At 37.3% G+C, this 26,811-nt stretch overlaps 2 protein-coding genes across 8 annotated transcripts in view; one reads left to right on the plus strand and one right to left on the minus strand.

Annotated features, from left to right (window-relative positions):
- Nucleotides 1-26,811, minus strand: part of MED12L (mediator complex subunit 12L) — a 363,897-nt gene that overhangs the window by 232,406 nt on the left and 104,680 nt on the right. For 5 of the 7 annotated variants that reach the window (XM_032263069.1, XM_032263074.1, XM_032263079.1 and 2 more), the window contains exons 12-16: nt 26,217-26,348; nt 23,108-23,234; nt 20,630-20,844; nt 18,904-19,008; nt 17,889-18,065 (exon numbers count right to left, since the gene is read on the minus strand). In XM_032263069.1, the coding sequence (XP_032118960.1) occupies nt 17,889-18,065; nt 18,904-19,008; nt 20,630-20,844; nt 23,108-23,234; nt 26,217-26,348 (756 nt within the window). The remainder of the gene's footprint in view (nt 1-17,888; nt 18,066-18,903; nt 19,009-20,629; nt 20,845-23,107; nt 23,235-26,216; nt 26,349-26,811) is intronic. The other 2 variants (XM_032263096.1, XM_032263086.1) reach the window with 1 other exon arrangement.
- Nucleotides 1,185-7,417, plus strand: GPR171 (G protein-coupled receptor 171). Its single transcript, XM_032263232.1, has 2 exons — nt 1,185-1,307; nt 5,828-7,417. Exon 2 carries the CDS (start codon nt 5,885-5,887, stop codon nt 6,842-6,844), a length of 960 nt encoding a protein of 319 aa, XP_032119123.1. The 5' UTR covers nt 1,185-1,307; nt 5,828-5,884; the 3' UTR covers nt 6,845-7,417.

Raw genomic sequence — 26,811 nt, forward strand, 5'->3', positions numbered from 1 at the left:
CTTACATTTTTTTCAAAAGTCTCCTTAGACCTTCCCTAAACTCTCCCTAGCTAGATACTTCTCATTTCATCTTTTGAGAGAGTTTTCTTTTTAAAAACTAATACCAAGGGATCCATTTTAGATCCTGGAAAGGTATCTTATTTTTTCTTACCTAGAAAACTGACCAAGTATTATTAAAAGAAATCAAAGCACCTACCAAGCCACTGAAGCATTAGAAGAAACCAGACCCTAACTAACCAGGAAATAACTTTGCATTTATACACATCAACTTCGAATCAGAAAATTTAGAACTCTTGAAAATAAGTTTGTTAGGTCCCCCACTATGCTAGTCGCCTTTCAGACATTCAGTAAACATTTGTTCAGCCAAAAACACAACGAACATTTAACCAAACAATTTAAATATATATGATAGGGTTCCTTTATATACACTCTATTAATTACTAAATACTATTTCAATTTATTATGCTGTTTCAGTCAAATAGACAAATACTTGTAACAAGTTGTCTCATAAATTGAAAATATGCAATATATTCTTCAGTGAAAAATTATAAACTATAAAATAGTATGAATAACACTTAAGTGGGTATACATAAGCATAGAAAAAATTTAAAACTTCTGTACCAAAAATATTAACAGTAATTATCTCTCTGCATAATGATGTTCCTTTTTTATTTCTATTTCCAGATTTTTCCATAATGAACACAAAAGAAGATAAATAAAACATATACATTAGCAGACTCTGTAAAACACATCTTTTTGTTTGTTTTTTTAATAATGCATGTCTCAGCAGGGATACAAACTGCAACTATTTTTTAAATTCTAACTTTGAAAAACTTCATTACTATGTATACTGAAGAAACATTTGCTTAAACACCTTATATCTTTAACTATTAATCTCTGTCAAAACATAAAGAGTGATAATCTTTGAAATCATTATGACATAGAACATATCTTGGATACTTTAAAAAAAAAAAAGACTAGGTACTAAATTACACAAACAAAGATCTTTTCTCTAAAAAATATGACAAGTGAATTGCTTAAGAAAGCATACATATAATTGTATATATTAAAAAAAAAAAAAAAAAAAAAACTTCTTTAGGAGACTTTAATGCAGTTAAACTACTTGCAAACCACAGTTTCATCTACGTCAATATGCAACATTTTAAAACCACACAAAAAGAAAAGGAAATTTTTAGTAAAGCCAGCAGCCTGCAATGAGGCTGCTACTGCTGTGGCTAACCAAACAGCTCATGCTTCTCTGAAGACGTTCAGCAAGGGCTGCTGAGGCTCACGGAAGACAGCCCCAGGTATGTCTTTTTAAATACTTAATATGCTCAAATGCTTTTCCATGAAAAAGAAATTTGTTATTTTTAGTATTTAAAGCTTATAAATAGAAAAAGTCAGGCTGTATAAGAAAGCATCAATTTTTAAACTCTAAATAGGTCCTAGCTGTGAATGATGCTATTATTTTCTTTTCTCTGATGAACCCATTCATCTGTCTCCAAAAGACAGCATAACTGACACCAGACTGAATACCTGGGTGAGCATAACTCAGTGTTATAACTGGGTGGATAGAGGCCACGTTGTAAATCTTCACAACAGGGAACAACAGCCCTTAAGATGACTTTCCTCTATAAACATTACAATAGGTAATTTCAAGAAAATTCCACTGTGACTCCCATAGAACATCTAATAAATTTATTTATTTTCTTTTTTTTTTCTTCGAAAAGGAGTCTCACTTTTTTACCCAGGCTGGAGTGCAATGGTGAGATCTCGGCTCACTGCAACCTCTACCTCCTGGGTTCAAGAAATTCCCCTGCCTCAGCCTCCCAAATAGCTGGGATTACATATGTGTGCTACTACACCCAGCTAATTTTTGTATTTTCAGTAGAGACAGGGTTTCACCATCTTGGCCAGGCTGGTCTTGAACTCCTGACCTCAAGTGATCCACTCACCTCAGCCTCCTAAAGCGCTGAGATTACAGGCGTGAGCCACTGTGCCCAATCAGTTTATTTATTTTCTAAGCAATGGGCACTCTATCCAAAATACAGAGACACTTAAAACCTTTTATTGTTGCTGGCTACTTCTGGGTATCTCACATTTTCACTGGCAAATAACTGTCTAGTAAAATATTTATTAAGCACTTAGTTCTCAAACTTGTGACACAGAACACAGGATGTTATTACACGATTGTTTAACCTCAAATCTACATAAGCAAAAATTTTAAACAGAATTGTTTTTCACTGTAATTTTAACAAAAGTTCATAAATGCAAATGTGAGAAATGGGAGATGCTCCATGATTCTTGAGAAATACTGAATTATTTGTTTCTAATAAATCATTCATGTATGGTATATATCATCAGTTCTAGTTACAGAGAAAATTAAAAGAAATTATTCTAATTCTTCTCTTTATCATATAAGCCTCATTGATATAATAGTCTTATTTTATAGTTGTACAATCAATGGAGCACTTAAAGTAACACATTATTATGTCACTATTTTTATGTAATATTTGAAATAAAAGAACATAAGCCAAAGCCAGGCCCGGTGGCTCACGCCTGTAATCCCAACACTTTGGGAGGCCAAGGTCGGCGGATCATGAGGTCGAGAGATCAAGACCATCCTGGCCAACTTGGTGAAACCCCGCCTCTACTCAAAATACAAAAAATTAGCTGGGTATGGTGGCGCATGCCTGTAGTCCCAGCTACTAAGGAGGCTGAGGCAGGAGAATCGCTTGAACCTGGGAGGCAGAGGTTGCAATGAGCCAAGATCACACCACTGTCCTCCAGCCTGGCAACCGATCAAGACTCGGTCTCAAATTAAAAAAAAAAAAAAAAAGAAAAAAAAGAAAAGAAAAAGCAAAAGAAAAACCATAAGCCAAAATCCTAGGTCCTTAGAAAGTAACAGTAAGCAAAGATGTGATACGTGATCAATGCACACCAACACTAGTTTTTCACATAAAGAAAAGTATGTTCAAAATTCCAAAGTTCAAATAAATGGTAACTATCAAAATTCATGGTCGCCAAGGACATCGGTAAAGCCTAGAGTAGTTTTCAGATATGAGGAGCTTCCTTAAAGCCCTGAAATAAGCGGGATTCAGGAACAGGAAGGATAAAGGCAGAGAGCTCAGACGATGATCAATAAGAGCAGATCCTAGTCCGGCCTGAACATGCAAGCTTGAGGAACCAGGGCCAGCCCTCCATCTCCTCAACTTACTTGGGGATTCCACTAGAGGCTATTTATAAAGATCCCATCCATTTTTAAAATCCTATGATCCCAAAATTTCTATCACATGCACTATCTCTAATCTGGGATTAAGAGATAGTCAAGATGGTAGAGAGAAACTAGGTTATGGGAGCTTTGAGAGTAAAGCTGATTTAAACTTATTGGAAAGGACCTAGGGTTGTTTTTAAATGTGCATTCGTGTGTGTGTGTGTGTGTGTGTGTGTGTACGGCATGCGTGTGTGTGGATGTATGCATAAAACATCAAAATACATGAAAAGCCTATACTTATTTCCTTAGTATTTTGGTAAAAAGTTAAAAATGAATAGTTTATTTCAGCTTTATTACTTAAAACTTGATTAGAACATAATTCCTGCCCATACAGTAAGCCCTTAGTAAAGATTGGCAGATATCATCATCATCATCATCATCATCATCATCATCACCATTATCATTACTATCATCACCTACTATTATTACTATTATTGAGGCAGTATTTTGGGGTGGTTTTGAATGTGGTTCTGAGATCAAACTTACTCAGTTGGAATCCTGGCTTTGTATCCTACCAGCTACATAACTTTGGGTATGTAACCCCATTATGCCTCAGTTTCCTCATCTGTAAAGCAGGGACAATAACAACACCTACCTTATGGAAATGAAAAGAAGTTACATAAGTACACCTAAAGCACTTAGCATAATGTCAGATACAAAGCAAGTGCTTAAATATTTTCATTCAGTTTGGTAAAGGATGAGATTATTCACGGACTCTAAGGTGCTAACTCAGGTAGGGAAAGAGAAAGGGCATGTAGCCTTTAAGTAGCACTTTAATTTAGAAAGCTTTGTGTACATCTGCCTTAATAATCTGCATATATTGTTTCATTACAAATGCACACAAAGGTTCATTAAATAGTTGGGAGAATTTTTAGAAAGACAGAAGTTTTATTCTCTTATTAAGGGAGCTTTCAGAGTAGCTGATTTGGCCTTCTATGTTGGTCACCATAACTTACTATTTGCTACCTTTAAAAAGATTGTACTATAAAATTTTTCCTTGCTAAAATACAAAAATAATCTTCAGGTCTTTAAAATAACAGAACACTGTTGAATGTGCAAAAGGAGGACCCACACCAACAGGAAGCACAAGAAAGGTTACTAATCTACCCTTAGCTCTTAAGTATGTAAGTTTGACTAGACCAGGTCAAAGGGAGCCTTATCAGTTTAACTTGAGTTTACAAATCCACCCAATGTTCCAGATTTGGGAGGAGCATGACAAGATTTCACTGTCATTATCAATGGTAAGTAGAACAGTAGTTCTAAGGGGAATGTCTTATGTTTTTGGGCTTTTAACTGCTTTAAAGCCCACATAAAAAAAAAAAAAAACAATTCAACTGTTAGATGTTTTGATACTAATGTAACTAAATCTTTCTCCAAGGATTTTGTAATCAATGAACATACATCCACGTTCTGGTAGCTTTTAAAATACTTTTTTTTATGAAAATACTCAAAAACACTGACAGAAACATCTATATCAGTACTGTTCAATAGAAGGATAATGCAAATTACAAAGGTAATTTAGTTTTTTCTAACAAATGTATTTTAAAAGTAAAAGTAAACAAGAGAGATTTATGTCAATAACATATTTAAACTAATATACCAAAAAACATTTCAACATGGGCTCAATATAAAAAATATTAGTAAGATATTAAAGATACTTAATTTTGTACTGTTTATATAAAACAGTATAATTTGTACTACTTGTACTATTTTTTATAATATTTTATATATTAAATCTTCAAAATTCAGCATGTATTTTGCATTTACAGCATAAGTTGCTTTGGACTGTGCATATTTCAAATGTTCAATAGCTGCACTTGGTAGAGGTCACAATACTGGATGTAAGAGGTCTAGACCATTAAGAAACTGAAGGATGAAAAGGCCATTAAGAAACTAAAGAAATGAAAATGAAGGAAATAAGCATCAATTTAAGATCACATTCTATTCAACTCCCTTTGCTAAAAAGAAAAATGAAATAAATTTTGTTTTTGAAAACCTTCCAACAGGTTACACAATGAAACACCTATTTTTAAATAATGCTTTTAAAATTGTACTACAATTTTCCATGAACTCCTTACCTCCCCTGTCAGCCAGGGTTCTCCTAGACTGAGGAGCTACATTAATCTATGGAAAACAAAAAACAAAACAAGAAAATAACCAGAAGGCCTCACTGAAGGCTCCTCAGGCTCAACCACAAACCTAGTTTCCTCTCTCTACTTCTCAGAATTTCAGTTCACTTATCTCCTCTGCAAACTAACTTCCAACCCAACTGGTAACAAAAGAACTACCTGAATAGAAAACCCGAGGTTGAAAATATCCCTACTAAAAGCAAACCTGCATGGGGTTTCCTGAAAGTCACAAAATCAGACAATGGAAAACCCAGGCTTCTTCATAATCTAGTATGTTCTCACCAGGCTACATGGTCTGGTAAGTTCATCAATGAAATTATATCTAAGAACTAGAAGGATAATGGTATTGTGTGGACAAATGTCTTTCAAACAAAATAGTTGCTAATTTTAATTACTAACCTCCCTTCTCTTGTTTCTTTTACAGAGTCTAAACTTAGAATTTTTTCTTTTCAATCAGCAGTCATCCTTACTTTCCCTCAAGATGACAAACAGTTCATTCTTCTGCCCAGTTTATAAAGATCTAGAGCCATTCACGTATTTTTTTTATTTAGTTTTCCTTGTTGGAATTATCGGAAGTTGTTTTGCAACCTGGGCTTTTCTACAGAAGAATACTAAACACAGGTGTGTGAGCATCTACTTAATTAATTTGCTTACAGCCGATTTCCTGCTTACTCTGGCATTACCTGTGAAAATTGTTGTTGATTTGGGTGTCGCACCTTGGAAGCTGAAGATATTCCACTGCCAAGTAACAGCCTGCCTCATCTATATCAATATGTACTTATCAATTATCTTCTTGGCATTTGTCAGCATTGATCGCTGTCTTCAGTTGATACACAGCTGCAAGATCTACCGAATACAAGAACCTGGATTTGCCAAAATGATATCAACCGTTGTGTGGCTAATGGTCCTTCTCATAATGGTGCCAAATATGATGATTCCCATCAAAGACATCAAGGAAAAGTCAAATGTGGGTTGTATGGAGTTTAAAAACGAATTTGGAAGAAACTGGCATTTGCTAACCAATTTCATATGTGTAGCAATATTTTTAAATTTCTCAGCCATCATTTTAATATCCAACTGCCTTGTAATTCGACAGCTCTACACAAATAGAGATAATGAAAATTACCCAAATGTGAAAAAGGCCCTCATCAACATACTTTTAGTGACCACAAGCTACATCATATGCTTTGTTCCTTATCATATTGTCCGCATCCCATATACCCTCAGCCAGACAGAAGTCATAACTGATTGCTCAACCAGGATTTCACTCTTCAAAGCCAAAGAGGCCACACTGCTTCTGGCTGTGTCAAACCTGTGCTTTGATCCTATCCTGTACTATCATCTCTCAAAAGCATTCCGTTTAAAGGTCACTGAGACTTTTGCTTCACCTAAAGGGACCAAGGCTCAGAAAGAAAAATTAAGATGTGAAAATAATGCATAAAAGACAGGATTTTTTTCGTGCTACCAATTCTGGACTTACTGGATCATAAATTCATGGTTTTGAAAGATAAAAAACAACTCAGTATGAAAAAATACAGGTAGTTAGCAAATATGTACTGGTTCACTTAGAAATCCTGTTTCCAAACACAAGTCAAGCTTGTACTGTTATGCTTGTTGATACTCATTAACGCAAATATCTGTACAAAAAACTAAAGAGTCTCATTGAACCAATATAAAATCCTGCAATATCCTTGAAATCCAATAGGTCCATGATAGAAACCCAAAGGTATTCATGAGTTATTCATTTAAATGTCTAGAACTGACTTCTTGATAAAAATATGAAAAATCATTTCCATGTAAGTTACCAGAAAGCCCACCAGCAACATAATTTTAAAGCTTTTCAGATTACTTTTTAAAAATGCAGCTTACATAAAAATACTTGTGCCTGATTTATTTTTAATCCATCACTTCAAAAGATGATAATCTTTCAGCTCATTATTCCTCTAATTTTTAATGTCTAATTTTTTTCTAACACAAAAACCAAAACCTTTTATTTATAAAAAGGCTTGAAAAACATAGACAACCTTTAAAGTATTATATGTACTTATATTCTATCTGTAAGTTATAAATAAAGGCTTCCTAATGTTTGTAATAATAAATTTAGTGACTTCTCATTTCTATTTTGAAGTAATATGAAACAGAGGCCCTTTAACATTTCAGAGGAAGCTGTTAAGTTATACTAACTACTGAAACTAGTGTTTTGGTACTAGAAAACCACATCAATAGCACATCAATGGTAAAACAGCACCAGTCAGGTGGTCTTTATAAAACAGACACACTGATTTCACATAGCAAGGCCATGTTAGAAACGTAGCATACGCTGGGCTGCTTAGCGCTGCCCAGGTCCAGAAAGACGAGCCTGACTCCACGCAGTGCCCCAGTTTAAAGTATAGGTAACTCCAGCTGGGCGTAGTGGCTCATGCCTGTAATCCCAGCACTTTGGAAGGCCGAGGTTGAAGTCAAGAGTTAGAGATCAGCCTGGCCAACATGGTGAAACCCCATCTCTACTAAAAATACAAAACTTTGCCAGGTGTGATACTGCACACCTATAATCCCAGCTACTTGGGAGGCTGAGGCAGAAGAACAGCTTGAACCTGGGAGGTAGAGGTTGCAGCGAGCTAAGAATGCGCCATTGGATTCCAGCCTGGGCAAAAAGAGTGAGGCTGTGTCTCAAAAACAAACAAACAAAAACGGTGAAGTATAGGTGATTTCAGCTCTCAGAGTCACATCTCTAATCAAATTCTCTCCACTGCTGGTGATGCAGAAAGAATATACAGCATTAAATAAAAGACTTATTAGGAAAAACAACACTGGAAAAATTTAGATACACATACATGATGACTTTGTGGTTTTTTTTTTATTTCATTAGTAAAATAAAGCCATATAAAAACGGCTGGTGGCTGGGCACAGTGGTTCACCCCTGTAATGGCAGCACTTTGGGAGGCAGAGGCGGGCAGATCACCTGAGGTTGGGAGTTTGAGACCAGCCTGACCAACAGGGAGAAAACCTGTCTTCACTAAAAATACAAATTTAGCCAGGTGTGGTGGTGCATGCCTGTAATCTCAGCTACTTGGGAGGCTCAGAGAGGAGAACTGCTTGAACCCAGCAGATGAAGATTGCAGTGAGCCGAGATTGCACCACTGCACTTCAGCCTGGGCAACAAGAGTGAAATTCCATACACACATACAAAAAAAAAAAAAAAAAACAGCTGGTAAATCCATTTGCATTAGCTGCAATGATTAAGAAATGGTGTTCCTGGAAGCTAGGAAACAACCTGGATTCCAAACTCATTTTTGTATTTCACAAATTACTTTCTGAAGCTTGAAAATCCTATCTAAAATTTCATAAATATATTTTGACTCTGAAGTGAATAATAAATTAGAAAATGCATAAAGTACCTATTAAAAAATGTACAACAAGATAATGCTATACAATTCTAGCTAGCTAATGGTAATGACAGAAACTCCAGCAGCCTCACACATCTGACACAGTGTAAATGACTTACCTCAGCTGGAGGCTGGTAGAATGCCTATCCATTAGAACCTGTGTTTGTTGGTAGTCTAAGAAACATGCTTTACTAATGGGCAAATCAAGATATTATTCACAGAATAGCATCATGAGACCATTTTTCTGAATCTTCGGTCAAGCCCCCTTTATTCCTCTTTTCCTTAGTCTTCACTTAGTAGGGCCCCATAGAAGAGATGGGGAGACAGACAACATTTTTCTTAACCATATTTTTATAGTCTCCTCACATACATGACAAGCTAGTCATATTTTTTCTTTTTATAAAGGGAAGAAAAAAAAAACCAGACTCTTAGTAGCATTCCTAACATCAATGTTATAGTAGCATATCCTTTGGCTTCTTCTGAATTGCACTCATGGTAATAGAGAGTTTAGTGCAACTGGTGATACAAAGCTATTAAATAAATGTATCCTACTAGGAATTATTTCATGAATCATTACAGTTAAATTATCTTATGATTCATTATGACACTTGGTCACTGAAAATAATTTAAGCTCTTTCTTCCAAGGAAGCAGAACGTTAAATGCAGGGAAGAACTGTGAAACCAAGGTCACAGGAACCACAGAGTAAAGCAGCTGAGGCTTAGTGTCCTACTCTGACACCCAGACACCTGGGAAAAAGACCTGCAAAGCTCTGCTTACCCAAGAAAGGAATACATAACCCTCAACCATTCAACCAGTTTCAACCACTTTCAACATTTTTCCATCTTTGCTTTATTTATCACCACCGTTTTATTCTTTCTTTTAAATAAACTTTTTATTAGTGTAATTTCCAATTTACAGAGAAGTTGCAGAATAGTACACAGAGTTCCATATGCCATTCAGCCAATTTCCTCCATTATAAATGACTTAAGAGAACTACAGTACATTTGTTGAAACTAAGAAGTTAACAATGGTACATTACTATTAAATAAACTCTGGATGTTAATACTGTCTCCCTTTTTTATCCTGAATATTTTAAAAACACATCCCAAACATCATGACAGTTCATCTATAAATTCATCAGGATACATCTCTAAAATATAAGGCTACCCTCTCAGCTCCCCTAAATAAACTGTGAGGTTATTCCATTGTATGGTAAAAGAATAATGTCTATAAGTAAGAGTTGAAAATGGTAGATATCATTCAGACAGTGATAAACAAGAACAAACTATGGAAAGTTTGACATAGCCCTGGACATAGAAAAATTAACAAAAAATAGATTTTTAATTGTAATAAGGAAAAAAAATATGGGTTTGGTAATTTGGCAAGTTTTGAAATGGCTCTGGACATAGAAAAGTTACCAAAAAAAACAGACTTTTAACTGTAATAAGAAAAAAATATATAGGTTTGGTCATTTTGAAAGTCATTTCAGGAGATATTCCAAAATACCAACTAAATCAAGAAACAACTTTAACAGAATATTCAGTTTTGCAGATCAAAAGTCCTAGAAGGCACCCAGGAAGTAACATAATACACCTACAATCACGTTTTTTATATGTAAAAGTAACACCCAATGAAAAAAATGACTCACTGAAATTGCACTTGAAATAAAAATCCAGAATAGGAGATCCAAGATGGCTGAATAGGAACAGCTCTGGAGTGCAGTTCCCAGCAAGAACAATATAGAGGGTAAGTGATCACCACATTCCCAAATTAGTTTTCACAACCCACAGACCAGGAGATTCCCAGACTGAAAAGCACCATGAGTCTCCAACACAGCTGTTTCAGCCGGTGCCGCGGGTTTCCACACAAAAACTCACACAGATCTGGGTGGCCATTTCAACTGGCGCCTGGAAGGCCTGGGAGACAGCCGCCCATTCAACTGAAAAAGAGGGGGCTGAAACAGGGAGCCAGGTGATCTGGCTCAGCAGGTCCCACCCCCATAAACACCAGCAATATGAAATGCTCTGGATTGAGACTTTTGCAGCAAGCACAGCTGGACCTGGGACAGTCCAGCTCAGTGGGGGGGAAAGGCATCTGCCCTTACCGAGGCAGTCCGCCACTACCGAGGCAGTCCGCCGCTATGGGGGCAGTCTGCAATTACCGAAGCAGTCCACCATTATCGAGGCAGACCACCATTACAGAGGCAGTTCTAACTACAGCTCTGTAAACAAAACCACAAGGAAGTTTACACAACAGCTGGGCAGAGCCCAAGGCAGCTCAGAAACATCTCTGCTGGCGGACTGTGACTTAACTACCTCCTTAGGGGCAGTGTATCTCTGAAAAAAGGCAGCAGCACATCAAAAACTTATAAATAAAGCCCCACCTTCCTAGGACAGACCACCTGGGAAAAGGGGCAGTTATGAGTTCTACTGCAGCAGACTTAAAGGTACCTGCCTAGCAGCTCTGAAAGGAACAATGGAGCTCACAGCACAGCACTTGAGCTCCTATAAGGGACACACTGTCTCCTCAAACAGGTCCCCAATCCCCATATATACACAGAGACACCTCACAAAGAAGAGCTCAGGCTGACATCTGGCGGGTATGCTTCTAGGACAAACATATCAGAAGAAGAAACCAGCAGCACCCCTTACTGTTCTGCAGCCCCCGCAGGTGATCCCTAGGCAAGCAGGGTCTGGAGTGGACATCCAGCAGTTCTACAGCAGAGGGGCCTGACTGTTAGAAGGAAAACTAAAAAATAGAAAAAAATGCCTTCAACATCAACAAAAAAGATGTCCACTCAGAGACCCCATCTGAAAGTCACCAATTACAAAGAACACAGGTAGATAAATCCATGAAGATGGGAAGAAACAAGTGCAAAAACGATGAAAACACCAAAAACCAGAATGCCTCTCATCCTCCAAGGAATCAGAACTCCTCACAAGCAAGGGAACAAAGTTGGATGGAGAATTAGTCTGATTAATTGACAGAAACAGACTTCAGAAGGTGGGTAATAACAAACTTCTCTGAGCTAAAAGAACATGTTCTAACCCAATGCAAAGAAACTAAGAACCTTGAAATAAGGTTAGATGAAATGCTAACTAGAATAAACAACTTAGATAACAATATAAATGACCCGAGGGAGCTAAAAAACACAACACAAGAACTTCGCGAAGCATACACAAGTTTCAATAGCCAAACTGACCAAGCAGAAGAAGGATATCAGAGATTGAATATTAACTCAATGAAATAAAACGAGAAGGCAAGATTAGAGAAAAAAGAGCGAAAAGAAATGAACAAGGCCTCCAAGAAATATGGGATTATGTGAAAAGATCTAATCTACCTTTGATAGGCATACCTGAATGTGACAGAGTGAATGAATCCAGGCTGGAAAACACTCTTCAGGGTATTATTAAGGAAAACTTCCCCAACCTAGCAAGCCGGGCCAATATTCAACTCCAGGAAATACAGAGAACACCACAAAGATATTCCTCAAGAAGACCAACCCCAAGGCACATAATTGTCAGATTCACCAGGATTCAAATGAAGGAAAAAAATGCTAAGGATGCCAGACAGAAAAGTCAGGTTACCAACAAAGAGAAGCCCATCAGACTCGGGGCAGATCTCTGGGCAAAAACCCTACAAGCCAGAAGAGAGTGGGGGCCAATATTCGACATCCTTAAAGAAAACAACTTTCAACCTAGAATTACATATCCAGCCAAACTAAGCTTCATAAGTGAAGGAGAAATAAAATCCTTTATAGACAAGCAATTGCTGAGAGATTTTGTCACCACCAGGCCTGCCTTAGAAAAACTCCTAAAAGAAGCACTAAACTTGGAAAGGAACAACCAGTACCAGCCACCCCAAAAACGTACCAAATGGTAAAGACCACTGACACCATGAAGAAACTGCGTCCACTAACGGGCAAAACACACAGCTAGCATCAAAAAGGAAGGATCAAATTCACACATAACAATACTAACCTTAAGTGTAAATGGGCTAAATGCCCCAATCAAAAGAAACAGACTGTCAAATTGGATAAAAAGTCCAGACGTTTTGTGTGCTGTATTCAGGAGACCCATCTCACATGCAAGGGCACACATAGGATCGAAATAAAGGGATGGAGGAAGATTTACCAAGCAAATGGAGAGCAAAAAAAAAAACAGGAGTTGCAATCCCAGTCCCTGATAAAATAGACTTTAAACCAACAAAGATCAAAAGAGACAAAGAAGGGCACTAGGTAATGGTAAAACGATCAATGCAACAAGAAGAGCTAACGATCCTAAACATATACACACCCAATACAGGAGTACCCAGATACATAAAGCAAGTTCCTAATGAACTACAAAGACACTAAGACTCCCACACAATAATAGTGAGAGACTTTAACACTCCACTGTTAATATTAGACAGATCAGCAAGACAGAAAATTAACAAGGATATCCAGGACTTGAACTCAGATCTGGACCAAGCAAACCTAACAGACATCTACAGAGCTCTCCACCCCAAATCCACAGAACATACATTCTTCTCTGCACCACATCACACCTATTCTAAAATTGACCACATAATTGGAAGTAAATCATTTCTCAGCAAATGCAAAAGAACGGAAATCATAACAACCAGTCTCTTAGACCGCAGTGTAATCAAATTAGAATTCCAGATTAAGAAACTAACTCAGAACCACACAACTTCATGGAAACTGTTAACAACTGGCTCCTGGATGTCAACTGGATAAACAATGAAACGAAGGCAGAAATAAAGATGTTCTTCAAAACCAACGAGAACAAAGACACAACATACCAGAATCTCTGGGACACATTTAAAGCAGTGTCTAGAGGGAAATTTACAGCAATAAATGCCCATATAAGAAGGAAAGATCTAAAATCAACACCCTATCATCAAAGTTGAAACAGCTAGAGGAACAAGATGAAAAAAACGCAAAAGCTGGCAGAAGACAAGAAATAACTAAGATCAGAGCAGAACTGAAGTTGATAGAGACACAAAAAAACCTTCAAAAAATCAATAAATCCAGGAGCTGGTTTTTTGAAAAGATCAACAAAATAGACAGACAACGAGCCACAGTAATAAAAAAGAAAAGAGAGAAGAATCAAATAGATGCAATAAAAAATGATAAAGGGGATATCACCACCGATCCCACAGAAATACAAACTACTATCAGAGATTACTACAAACGACTCTAAGCACATAAATGAGTAAACCTAGAAGAAATGGATAAATTCCTGGACACTTGCACCCTCCCAAACATAAACCAGGAAGAAGTTGAAACCCTGAATAGACCAATAATAAGGGCTGAAGTTGAGGCAGCAATTAATAGCCTACCAACCAAAAAAAGTCCAGGTCCATATGGGTCCACAGCCAAATTCTACCAGAAGTACAAAGAGGAGCTGGTTCTGCACCTTCTGAAACTATTCTAAACAATACAAAAAGAGGGAATCCTTCCCAAATCATTTTACTAGACCAACATCATTCTGATACCAACACCTGGCAGAGACTCAACCAAGAAAGAAAACTTCAGGCCAATTTCCATGATGAACATTGACGCAAAAATCTTCAATAAAATACTGGCAAACAAAATACAACAGCACATCAAAAAGCTTCAAGTAGGCTTCATCCCAGGGATGAAAGGCTGGTTAAACATACGCAAGTCTAAACGTAATCCACCACATAAACAGAACAAAAGACAAAAATCACATGATTATCTCAATAGATGCAGAGAAAGCCTTTGACAAAATTCAACAGCGCTTTATGCTAAAAACTCTCAATAAACTAGGTATCGACAGAAGGTATCTCAAAATAATAAAAGCTATTTATGACAAACTCACAGCCAGTATCATAATGAATGGACAACAACTGGAAGCATTCCCTTTGAAATCTGGCACTAAACAAGGATGCCCTCTCTCACCACTCCTATTTAATATAGAATTGGAAGCTCCAGCCAGAGCAATCAGGAAAGAAGAAGAAATAAACGGTATTCAATTAAAAAAGGAGGAAGTCAAATTGTCTCTATTTGCAGACAACATGATTTTATGTTTAGAAGACCCCATCATCTCAGTCTAAAATCTCCTTAAACTGATAAACAACATCAGCAAAGTCTCAGGATACAAAATCAATGTGCAGAAATCACACGGATTCCTATATACCAATAACAGACTAACAGAGAGCCAAATCAGGAGCGAACGCCCATTCACAATTGCTACAAAGAGAATAAAATACCTAGGAATACAACTAACAAAAGATGTAAAGGACCTTTTCAAGGAGAACTACAAACCACTGCTCAAGGAAATAAAAGAGGACACAAACAGATGGAAAAACATGCCATGCTCTTGGTTAGGAAGAATCAATATCGTGAAAATGGCCATATTGCCCAAAGTAATTAATAGATTCAACGCTATCCCCATCAAGCTACCCATGACCTTCTTCACAGAACTGGAAAAAACCACCTTAAACTTCACATGAAACCAAAAGAGAGCCTACATAGCCAAGACAATCCTAAGTAAAAAGAACAAAGCCAGAGGTATCATCCTACCTGACTTCAAACTATAGTACAAGGCTACAGTAATCAAAACAACATGGTACTGGTACCAAAACAGATATATAGACCAATGGAACAGAACAGAGGCCTCAAAAGTAACGCCATACATCTACAACCATCTGATCTTTGACAAACCTGACAAAAACAAGCAAAGGGGAAAGGGTTTCCTGCTTAATAAATAGTGTTGGGAAAACTGGCTAGTCATGTGCAGAAAGCAGAAACTGGACCCCTTCCTGATACCTTACACTAAAATTAACTCCAGATGGATTAAAGATTTAAACTTAAGACCTAATACCATAAAAACCCTAGAAGAAAACCTAGGCAAAACCATTCAGGACTCAGGCATAGGCAAGGACTACATGACTAAAACACCAAAAGCACTGGCAACAAAAGCCAAAACAGACAAATGGAACCTAATTAAACTCCAGAGCTTCTGTACAGCAAAAGAAACAATCACTAGAGTGAACTGGCAACCAACAGAATAGGAAAAAATTTTTGCAATCTATCTGACAAAGGGCTAACATCCAGAATCTACAAAGAACTAAAACAGATTTACAAGAAAAAAACAAACAACCCCAATCAAAAGTGGGCGAAGGATATGAACTGACACTTTTCAAAAGAAGACAGACATTAGGTCAACAAATATATGAAAAAATGCTCATCACCACTGGTCATTAGAGAAATGCAAATCAAAATCACATTGAGATACCATCTCAAGCCAGTTAGAAAGGCGATCATTAAAAAATCTGGAGACAATAGATGCTGGAAAGGATGTGGATAAATACGAACACTTTTACACTGTTGATGGGAGTGTAAACTAGTGCAACCATTGTAGAAGACAGTGTGGCGATTCCTGAAGGACCTAGAAACAGAAATCCCATTTGACCCAGCAATCCCATTACTGGGTATATAGCCAAAGGATTATAAATCATTATGTTATAAAGACAAGTGCACATGTGTGTTCACTGCGGCACTGTTTACGATAGCAAAGACGTGGAACCAACTCAAATGCCCATTGATGACAGACTGGACAAGCAAAATGTGGCATATATATACCATGGAATACTATGCAGCCATAAAAAACGATGAGTTCCTGTCCTTTGCAGGGACATGGATGAATCTGGAAATCATCATTCTCAGCAAACTGACACAAGAACAGAAAATCAAACACCGCAAGTTCTCACTCATAGGTGGGTGCTGAACAATGAGAACACATGGACACAGGGAGGGAGCATCACACAATAGGGGCTGTTAGGGGGGATAAAGGAGGGGCAGCATGGGGTGGGGAGGTTGGGGAGGGATAATATGGGGAGAATTGTCAGATATAGGTGACCGGCGGGGGATGGAAGCAGCAAACCACACTGCCATGTATGTACCTATGCAACAATCTTGCATGATCTGCACATGTACCCCAGAACCTAAAGTACAATTTAAAAAAAAATGCCTAGGAAAATAAAAATCCAGAAAAAAAGTTAGTGAATCCAAGAATAAACATTTTTTTCAAATTTTGGCCCAATTTTTATTTCTAATATTAAGAAACCAATTTTGTTACCCTTCAGAATAAAGCATATCATTCTGCTAAGACTCAAGCAGTAAATTTTCTGCCAAGAATTTCACATTTGCTATTCAATTCTTAAATTCAAACAGTCCAAAGCCGAGCCTATCTAGTAAATAATCTCTGTGAAGTCTTACCCAATTTTTCAACTAAAATGCTCCTGTTCTCTCCAGTACTCATTCTTTGAGAGTGGAAGGGGCCCAGAAATGTCAACTGACTCATCTTCCAGTGGGAATTTGAGTTTCTACTCAATTATACACATATTTGAGTGCTTGCTATTTGATGTTTGTCTCCCAATTTTCTTATGCCTCAAAATTCTTACTGAGTGGAATTACCTACCATAATACAGTGCCCATAAAAGCTACTAAGTAAATTTACTTTCAAATTAAAGAAAGCATATTTAGGCTGGGCCCAGTGGCTCACACCTGTAATCCCAGCGCTTTGGGAGGCCGAGGCGGGCAGATCACGTAAGGTCAGGAGTTTGAGACCAGCCTGTCCAACATGGTGAAATCTCATCTCTATTAAAATTACAAAAAATTAGCTGGACATGGTGGCAGGCTCCTGTAATCTCAGCTACTCGGTAGGCTGAGGCAGGAGAATCGCTTGAACCCGGGAGGCAAAGGTTGCAGTGAGCCGACATCGCGGCACTGCACTCCAGCTTTGGCAACAAGAGCGAAACTCCACCTCAAAAAAAAAAATAAAGAAAAAGAAAACACATTTAGACATCACCTGCAGTGATTCAAATGCTCTTCAATAAAAGGATACTAATATAGAAAATTTTCTAAATCTAATTAGCCACTGATATCACTACAAATTTGAACTACATCAGCGTATAAGCTTAAGACTAGAATTAGAACAGAGGCTGGAGCAAAGCAAAAAACTCACCTGCTATCAATATGTATCAGTCAAGAAGATAGTTGAATAATCTGACATTCAACTGTTATTGATCTTATAATATCACGGTGTAGACTAATTGAAGCAATGACTTACCAGAGGTATAGGAAAATGTGTTGCATACTGTAAGTGGCGAAGGAGGTCGTAATTAGATGGAAAAATTAATTCCCTTGGTTTTTCCCTCTTCACCAACTTCTCACAATTAACCGACATTCTTCTGCCCAAGGAAGTGTTGGCATTCTCACAGGACTCTCCAGGCATAGGAGAAAAAATCTAAGTCATGTAAAACAAATGTTGGAGATTGTAAATGAAAGTAAGCAAAATCAAACCACAGTGCTCTACATACCAAAACACACACATCAGACACTTACATACATTTTCCTACTTAAACACTGAGCAAAAAATATGAAGAAAATGTGTTAATTTCCACAAAATTCAAATTCAGATCAGTAAGAATATGTGAACATCACCCTCTATTTTGTAGACGAGAACATGACAACCACACACATAAGAAATACGTCTACACTACCCTGGAAAGCTAAAGATAAAAGCAGAGTTATGGGTAAGTGTTTTCCTCATAGGACTACATTTCCTACAGAAACATATGCGTAAATAATAAACTAGTAAGACTAATGAATAATAGACACAAATGTTTCAGTCTGTACTCCAAACAATATTTTTTAAAGTTATATATGGTGATTCACAAGGAAGAACACATTATAACTATATTGAAATAAACTAGAAGAATGTATAATAAGCCTAAAGCCACAAAAGCTATTATATAGAAGTTGAAGACATACATAGCAAATCAACATGGACTATCATGGTGAAACTACCTTCACGCATTACTGAGATGATGATGATCTCAAAATGAATAAAAGAGTAAGACAGCCAATTAGGAGGGCAGGAGTATTATAATTTAGGGTAGGCCATGCAACCAAAACTGAGGATGACCCAACTGTGTGAGATGACAATTGTACCAAAGGAGGAATATGGCAAGATTACATATCACAAATGCACAAGTCATTCTGAGAAACAGAAGGATGGAGACAGGCTGGGATGGGAGCGGGTTAATTCTTAATTGTCAATAAGAATCGAAGGTTGAACCTACTGGAAATTCCGAACCAAAGTCAGTTTTAAAGTCACTCTTGTCTACTTCATCAAAAATGTTAGTGGTTCCTGAGTCAATGCCCATATGCGCCATAATACTCTGTTCCTGATAATTGCCAGAGAAAGAAAGTAACATTGTGAGTTTTGGAGTTCATCAAGAAACTGAAGCTAAAACATGACAGTGGGATTTTTAACCATCTCTGTCTTTTGTTCCCCATACTGTCTTCTTCTCCGCAAACTGAAGGAAGCTTTAAGAAATGCCTTGCTTTAAACAGTCACATTCTTTTTCCTCATGGTCAGAAAATTTAACTTCCATGATATTTTAAAAGAAGAGCACACGAACATCCTGATTAAAAACAAAGCATCCACAATTTCCTTCACTGGGCTATTTCCCATCACATACTAACCAACTCTTCTTATTAAGAAAAATATAAGACTATATCTGAGATATAAGATACCTTACTATCTATAAAATAGGAAAGAAAAAGCAGGAGGATAAAAACATGTAAATAGGTAAAGGAACTTCAGTTTTTAGCTTTGTAATTTCTACTGTCGATAAATTAAGAAAAGCATTTATATAAAAAAAAATTTTTAACCCTACACCATTTTGAAAACAAACCTTAACAGTATGAACTATGAATCCATGTCTGCAATTCTACTATCAGGTTTTTAATTACAAATATAGCTACTATTTTTTAAAATAATGGTATATTGCCTAAACTGTCAGGTTTTTGTTTTGTTTTGTTTTGTTTTGTTTCTGAGACAAGAGTTTGGCTCTTGTTGCCCAGGCTGGAGTGCAATGAGGCAATCTTGGCTCACCGTAACTTCCACCTCCCGGGTTCATGCGATTCTCCTGCCTCAGCTTCCCAAGTAGCTGGGATTACAGGTATGCCCCACCATGCCTAGTTAATTTTGTATTTTTAGTAGAGATGAGGTTTCTCCATGTTGGTCAAGCTGGTCTCAAACACTGGATCTAAGGTGATCCACCCACCTTGGCCTCCCAAAGTCCTGGCATTACAGGCGTGAGCAACCAAGCCTGACCTAAACTGTCAGTTTTTAAGTAATCATCACAAGTTCTCGTCATTTTCTACAATTTCCTATCACCACCTCCATCGTTTTGCCTTGAAAATTTCAGTATCTGGAATAATATCCAAAATATCAGAATTTGGCAGAAAATTATAAAGTCACGCTCGTAGTATAAAATAATTTGTTGAAAACAACACTTCTATAACATTTGAGAAATAGAGATTAAATTTTTAATTAACTGAAATGAAAATACGATGTGTTATGACTAACATAGAATTTCCCATTATGTATAAAAGAGTGATAAAAGTAATGAATGATAAACTAGGGAAAAGACGATTCTTAGAATGAAAACTCAGCTGACAAAGGTCAAAACAAGTCCAGTTTCGAGATGGAATGTTAAAGAAAAACTAGAAATTAGAAACATTGAGAACTGAAAGCATATAATTCCAGTCCTATGAAAAAGTTATTGCCTGTCAAATATTTTCATCACAGTTTTATAGTATCCAAAGGGAAATTCTGTAAGACATAATAAGCTATAGTGTAAATGTCTGTCCCACCTCAGAAGCAGAGATAAATAAGCTTTGGAGCAAAGGAATACAACAAAAAGCCATCACTCTTCTACCACTACATAACCTATCTGAACGTGGTTCCCACCAGAGGTTAGTTTCTGTGGGAGTGAGGCATTGTATCCAGGGCCATACCTCCATTTTCACATCATGATCCTTGGAATAGTGTTCATCTGCATTTTCCCCTGCTGGTGACCGTGGCCGGGTCGAGGCAGTGACTGACAAATCTCCTCGAGATATGAGGGTACACATGTATGCGTCATGGGAGAAGACGTCATGGCGGATGAACTCGCAGAAGAGCAGCACCAGGTTCACAAATTCTACCTTTTCACATTCACTGTTTGGGTCCGCTATAGAGAAACAAATTCAATCAAGAATTCCTTGACTGGATAGTAGAAAAAAGCTAATTACTAAGGCTTAATATGTTCATTACTTTTCACAATCAATCTTTTAAAAAAAAAAAAAGATTTACTGAAAGATTTACTGAGGTACTAGCATTTTGCACAGAACTGACAGGCAGGTTTTGATTGTCCCACTGTAATTGAAAAAATATTCAGTATGGTAAACACGATTACAAGTTTAAAGATAGTAGTCCTTGGCCGAGGGCAATGGCTCACACCTGTAATCCCAGCACTTTGGGAGGCCGAGGCGGGCGGATCACAAGGTCAAGAGATCAGGACCATCCTGGCCAACATGGTGAAACCCTGTCTCTACTAAAAATACAAAAATTAGCTGGGCATGGTGGCACGTGCATGTAATCCCAGCTACTCGGGAGGCTGAGGCAGGAGAATTGCTTGAACCCGGGAGGCGGAGGTTGCAGTGAGCCAAGATCAAGCCACTGCACTCCAGTTTGGCGCCTGGTGAAGGAGTGAGACTATGTCTCAAAAAAAAAAAAAAAAAAAAAAGATAGTAGTCCTTAATAGCCATTCGAGTACTAACAATACAAGCAAAATTTCAGGATCAGAAAAAAAGGCAGCAGGACTAGACTGCTGTCCTCTGTTTTACTAATAAAACAGTTCATGACTGCTTTTTCTAGCTTGAGTGTGTCTGTGCAGTTGTGGGAATATGGGTGCACATTTTCAAAGGAGACTTTACAACAGAACCACAATTTAAATGGTGTTTGAAAAAAATGTAAGCAGGATCCACTGAAAAGAAAAAGGAACAACTCAATAAAAAGGACACAAAGATGGAGCTCTGCAGATTATTTTTATTCATAACTAGCCTATTTAACTCACATTATGACTTTCACTATTGTCACTGCACTCTAAAGTTTTGTGTCTCTACTTTTGAGGTAAGATTCAAAATTTTTAAGACTAACCTGCAAAGCTCAATCCTTGGTATCATTACATATCACAAAACACCAATAGGAGACACATTTGTCCAAGGAATATTAAAGCTTAGTTTCCTAAACCTTGAACCTAAATGTTTCCTCTTGCTCAGTACCAAACTCAGTGAGAAGCAGCCTCTCTCAGAAAACAGATCACCTTTTGCTCACAGACAGTAAATGAGATGAACTAGCAAAGGCACAGGAGGAAGGAGTTTTTCCTAAAGAGAAAACAAGAATGGGGAAGAAAGGAGAAGCAAAGGGCAAATGTTGTCTCCCCCAGGAGGCAAGGTAAGTTACAACTGCTAACTTCATGCCTGACAATCTATTTTCTGCTATCAGGGATTTCTTCTGTCCTTTCACGTTTCTTTCACATCCTTTCTTTTCCATGAATTACTCCTCCCTATATTCCAACCACTGGATTAGCTCCAGTGGCTGCTCTCCTTCCAGCCTAGAAGCCGCCAAATAACTGAGAAAGCCCCTTGTCTCAAAGAAACTCACTGGCAAACTCAACCCGAAATTAGGCCCCTCCTCAGAGGACTCAGAAGAGTACTGTTGCTTGCTGCTTTACCTCTTTCTTTACAAGAGTCTCCCTCCTCCCCAACCTTTTTCTCCCCTTTCTATTGCTTTTTATCTTTTGCCATTTTTCTGTTGTCTATTGTAAGATTCTCCCTGCTGCATTTTGTCATAGGAAAATCTCAGAATACTATTAAGCCTACATAGCTCACACAGTATTTCAAAAGTGTTCACCCACAGTCTGAACCCACGGGGTGGCTGTTTATTCCAGAAACCCTCAACTCCTCACTAAAAAGGCAGAAAAAGAGCTGAGATGACATAAACATCCCAGAGAATGTACTGAAGCAGGCAGTCATCTATAAATTACCTCCTTGTACCAGGTCTCTGCCTATAGAGTACTGTTGCTTCCTTCCCCTCACCCCCATGTTTAAGAGCAAAAACTAGAATATAAGAAATTTAGAAAACTCCTAATAAAGAGAAAATTCCAAATTACAATCAATATACAGCAAATGTCACAGGACCTTACTTCCTTAGATGAAGTAGTGAGGTAACTTTTAAAAAATAATTTAAAGTCTTTGAAGCTCGACCAATTTTTAAATTGCCTAAAAGTCTCCATTAAAAAAACATGTCACAAAATTGTGCTCAGTAAAACATATATTCAGTGCCGAGAGTGTTAAATAAGACACAAATTTTTAAAAATTGAATCAGCTTCAAAAAAGAAAAAGATCAATCCCTTATTTAAGACCTAGAGGCAAAAAGTTTTCTCTACTTACACAAAGAGGGGGCCTGTGTATCTAAAAATCTTAGCAGCACATTCTGGAAAACAGGCAAACTGGATCCAGCAAGAGAAGATGAAGAAATAGACTCCTTCTCATCTAAGACTTCAGATTCACCACATCTCTGCAGATTAAAAATAAATAAGCGAAGTTAATTACAGAAGATAAGTGCAGTCATAACGGATCATGAATTTGTAATTTTTTAAATCAACATTTAACTGCCCAGATAAAACATGTAAAATTAACTGATATGCCTGCACTTATTTAAGGACCACGCATCACAGGTGAATCAAATTTCTAAAAGTTAGAAACAACTTCCCCAGAACAACTCAAATGATTTCAAAAACCACCCATGAAAAACATTATTCGTGTGACTTATAAACTCTGCACAGTATCGTCTGAGTGCCCAGTAAATATATTATAGTACAACAAACTATTCATTATCCCTATGCAAAATTGCTAAAAATAATTTGAGATTATCTTCATTTTTAAATAGTTCATGTTTAACTGTATTCTCCCTGAAAAATATTGGGGCATACATTATTGAATTTTTTTTGTCAGGAGGGTTTATTAGTGTGTTTGGAGAAACACGGTATCAACAGAGAATGCCAACATAATCCCCCTAATAATATTATTTCACTTATTCATTACACTCCACCAATAATATCACTCAGAACCTCTGGGAATGTCCACAGTTGATGAAACACAGAAGTTATTTAACTTCTATTTTCTACGGAAATTATTTAACTTCTATTTTCCTAAAGACAGCACTTACACAAGACCAGAACCTTGTTTTCTATTCTTTGTTGTATTCCTTTGTTTATTCCCATTTTCATTACTCTTTAATATCAAGATATTCATTATATCAAAATATCATATTAAGATATTTCTCCAATCTATTATCTCTTTGTGAAAGTCAAATTTTAAAGATGGTAATGTTTAACAAAAAGTTAATTATCTTAAATACCTCTGAGAGAATACATTTTTAGATACAGACAGATTTAAGCTATTAAAATTACAAGGTAATCTATATGTGAACCTCTTCTGAAAGTGGAATGTGTATGTTTGTATGTTCTGGAATAAAGGCAGGAGAAAAGTGGTGTAAAAGAAAAAAACACACAATACAGAAGGAGCAATGAAATATTTGAGAAATTCCATGTTAGCTACTGAAGTTTATGGATTGCAATTCACCATAGAAGAGTCCAACTATTCATAATATATGGAAGAAAAGCAATAAAAGGCTTCTCCTAATTTGCCCACTATGCAATGGGCCATTTAGTTTACACCTTAACATCAATATCTTCAAGCCCCAGTTTCAATATCTCTCGTTTTTGGTAAACGCAACTTTACTAACAGGAAGAGAAAAATGTCTGTAAAATGTTCTTCCTAATTCATTTTACTTCCTATTTCACTTTTCACAAGAAGGAGGTGTATTATCAGCAACACAGAGAGCCAGTTAAGGCTCATCCAGTCACGCAACAAACACCTTCTGAGCATCTACTATGCAATGAGCACTATTCTGTGCCAAGGACACAACACTGAACAAGATAAGATGAGTGAGCTTTCTGCTGTCCAGCTCACCTTCTAGAGGGGGAAGGTATTAAACAATCAGCAGATTAACTAGATGAATGTACAGGAAAGTAAAACAGTGATGTGAGAAAGAGTGCCTGAGGGGTAGAACGCTATTAACTTTGATCACGTGGTGACAGAAGACCTTCCCGAGATGACACATGTTGAGCTGGGAATGCTGGAAAGGAAGTGAGACTTCTTGAAATGGGAATGCCAGGAAGAAGCTGGGTATGCGGAGATTGGGGAACAGAGTGTGCTGCCCAAAAGGAACAACAAGGGCAGAGGCCTCAAGGTTGCAGTGTGTTTTGTGTATTGAAGGGATAGAAGTACCAAGGTGACTGGAGCTGTGACCTTGGGGAGAAGAGCACAAGATGAGGTGGAAAAGGCAGGCTGGCAGCTCAGGTGATGCTGCAAAGGCCACAGTTGGGAGCCACAGAGAGTATCAGTAAGGGCACAATGTGATCTATTTGCATTGTGAAAAGATCAGCAGTTGCTGTGTAGAGGAAGCAGAGAAATTAGGTTAAGATGCCTCAAAGTTGCCAGGTGAGAAATGACAAGGACCTGGTCAGGTGACATACATACATTCCCTGTGGCCATCCCTGCCAACATTCACAGGCAGAAAAGAAGGCCTGCTAAGAAAATTTCCCTTCAACAAAAGCTAATGTTGACAAAGTTAGTTTTGCTTTTTCCCTTATAAATTACTTCCAAGGCTTTAACTGCTCTCTCTGGGGCCAGAACATAATCTCAAAAGCAATACAAATTGGTATTTATAATCTCATAATCATAACTGCCTCAAGAAAATATATCCAAATCCACCAAAATATTATGTAGTTGTAAATTTCATAAAAGTTGGTGTATCTTATATACATTTTCACATGTATATGTGTATGTGTTATGTGTATGCATATTTCAACCTAGTAAAGAAATTTCTTTGTTCTATATCAAATGCTAAAATTTTATAAATTTATTTACTTTTTTAGAGACAGAGTCTCACCTATCTGTTAAGGTGTAAACTAAATATTTCATTGCTCCTTCTGTATTGCGTGTTTTTTTTTAACACCACTTTTCTCCTGCATTTATTCCAGAACATACAAACATACACACTCCACTTTCAGAAGAGGTTTACATATAGATTACCTTGTAATTTTAATAGCCTAAATCTGTCTATATCTAAAAATGTATTATCTAGAGTGCAGTGGCAACATCATAGCTCACTACAGCCTCAAACTCCTGGGCCCAAGAAATTCTCCTGCCCCCTCCTCCCATGGTACTGGCAGTACAACAGGTGTAAGTCATTGTGCCCAGCCTAAAGTTTTATTTCAAAAGATACCAGTTTTACGTTAGTCCAGAATATAAAATGGCCACATCAATTTAGAGAGATTCTACTACTGGAATCTTCCTTACGTAAATTTTTACATCCTTCTTCTTCTCCTCAAGAGGAAAAGAATAACATAAGGAGGGTAACAGAAAATTATCTTCCCCAAAACAATATTTTTACATTAGGGCATTCGACAAGCAGAAAGAAAACAGAACCTACCTCTGCCTCGATTTCTGCTTGCCTCTTCTCCAGGAGTTTTGCCACGGCCATGGCCCTATGCTTGCCAGACCGTTTGCAGCTCACGGCCCATTCACATAACAGCGTCACCACAGCTTCATCGTTGGGCGCAACCTAATGACCAACAGAAAGGGGTACCAGCCACATCAAAGGAAACATTCACCTAGCAAGAGTCAGGAAGCAAGCAAGGGAATATCTAATGCTTTAAAGCTTTTTATTATAGTAGCTTTAGAAAGTTCTTCCAAATCATTTTTAATTGAAATACAAAGAATAAAACTTATGTAAGAAATCACTTATGCTGAATCTGTGACAGTTCCAAAAGAATTAGAGTTTCCCTGTAGATCCCTTCACTTACCCAGGGACATAGCCTAGCCCTATCTACTCTCTAGAACTCAAATTCCAAAATCAAACAGTAAGGGAAAAGACAATCACTGACTGCCAAGAACAGCTGTCACAAAGTCAAAGTACATCACTCTACTGTTGGCACCCTCAGGCCCCCCACTCACTCACTCACTGCCTCATTCAGTACGTTTTTTTTTTTTTTTTTTTTTTTTTTTTTTTTTGTGGTGTTTTTTTT

Source organism: Sapajus apella, unplaced genomic scaffold, assembly GCF_009761245.1.
Source record: "Sapajus apella isolate SASKATOON/1434 unplaced genomic scaffold, GSC_monkey_1.0 scaffold4, whole genome shotgun sequence".
In the NCBI taxonomy this organism is placed as follows: Eukaryota; Metazoa; Chordata; class Mammalia; order Primates; family Cebidae; genus Sapajus; species Sapajus apella.

Excerpts from the sequence above, each read along its gene's own strand:
- GPR171 (XM_032263232.1), top strand. The coding sequence starts at position 5,885 with ATGACAAACAGTTCATTCTTCTGCCCAGTTTATAAAGATCTAGAGCCA.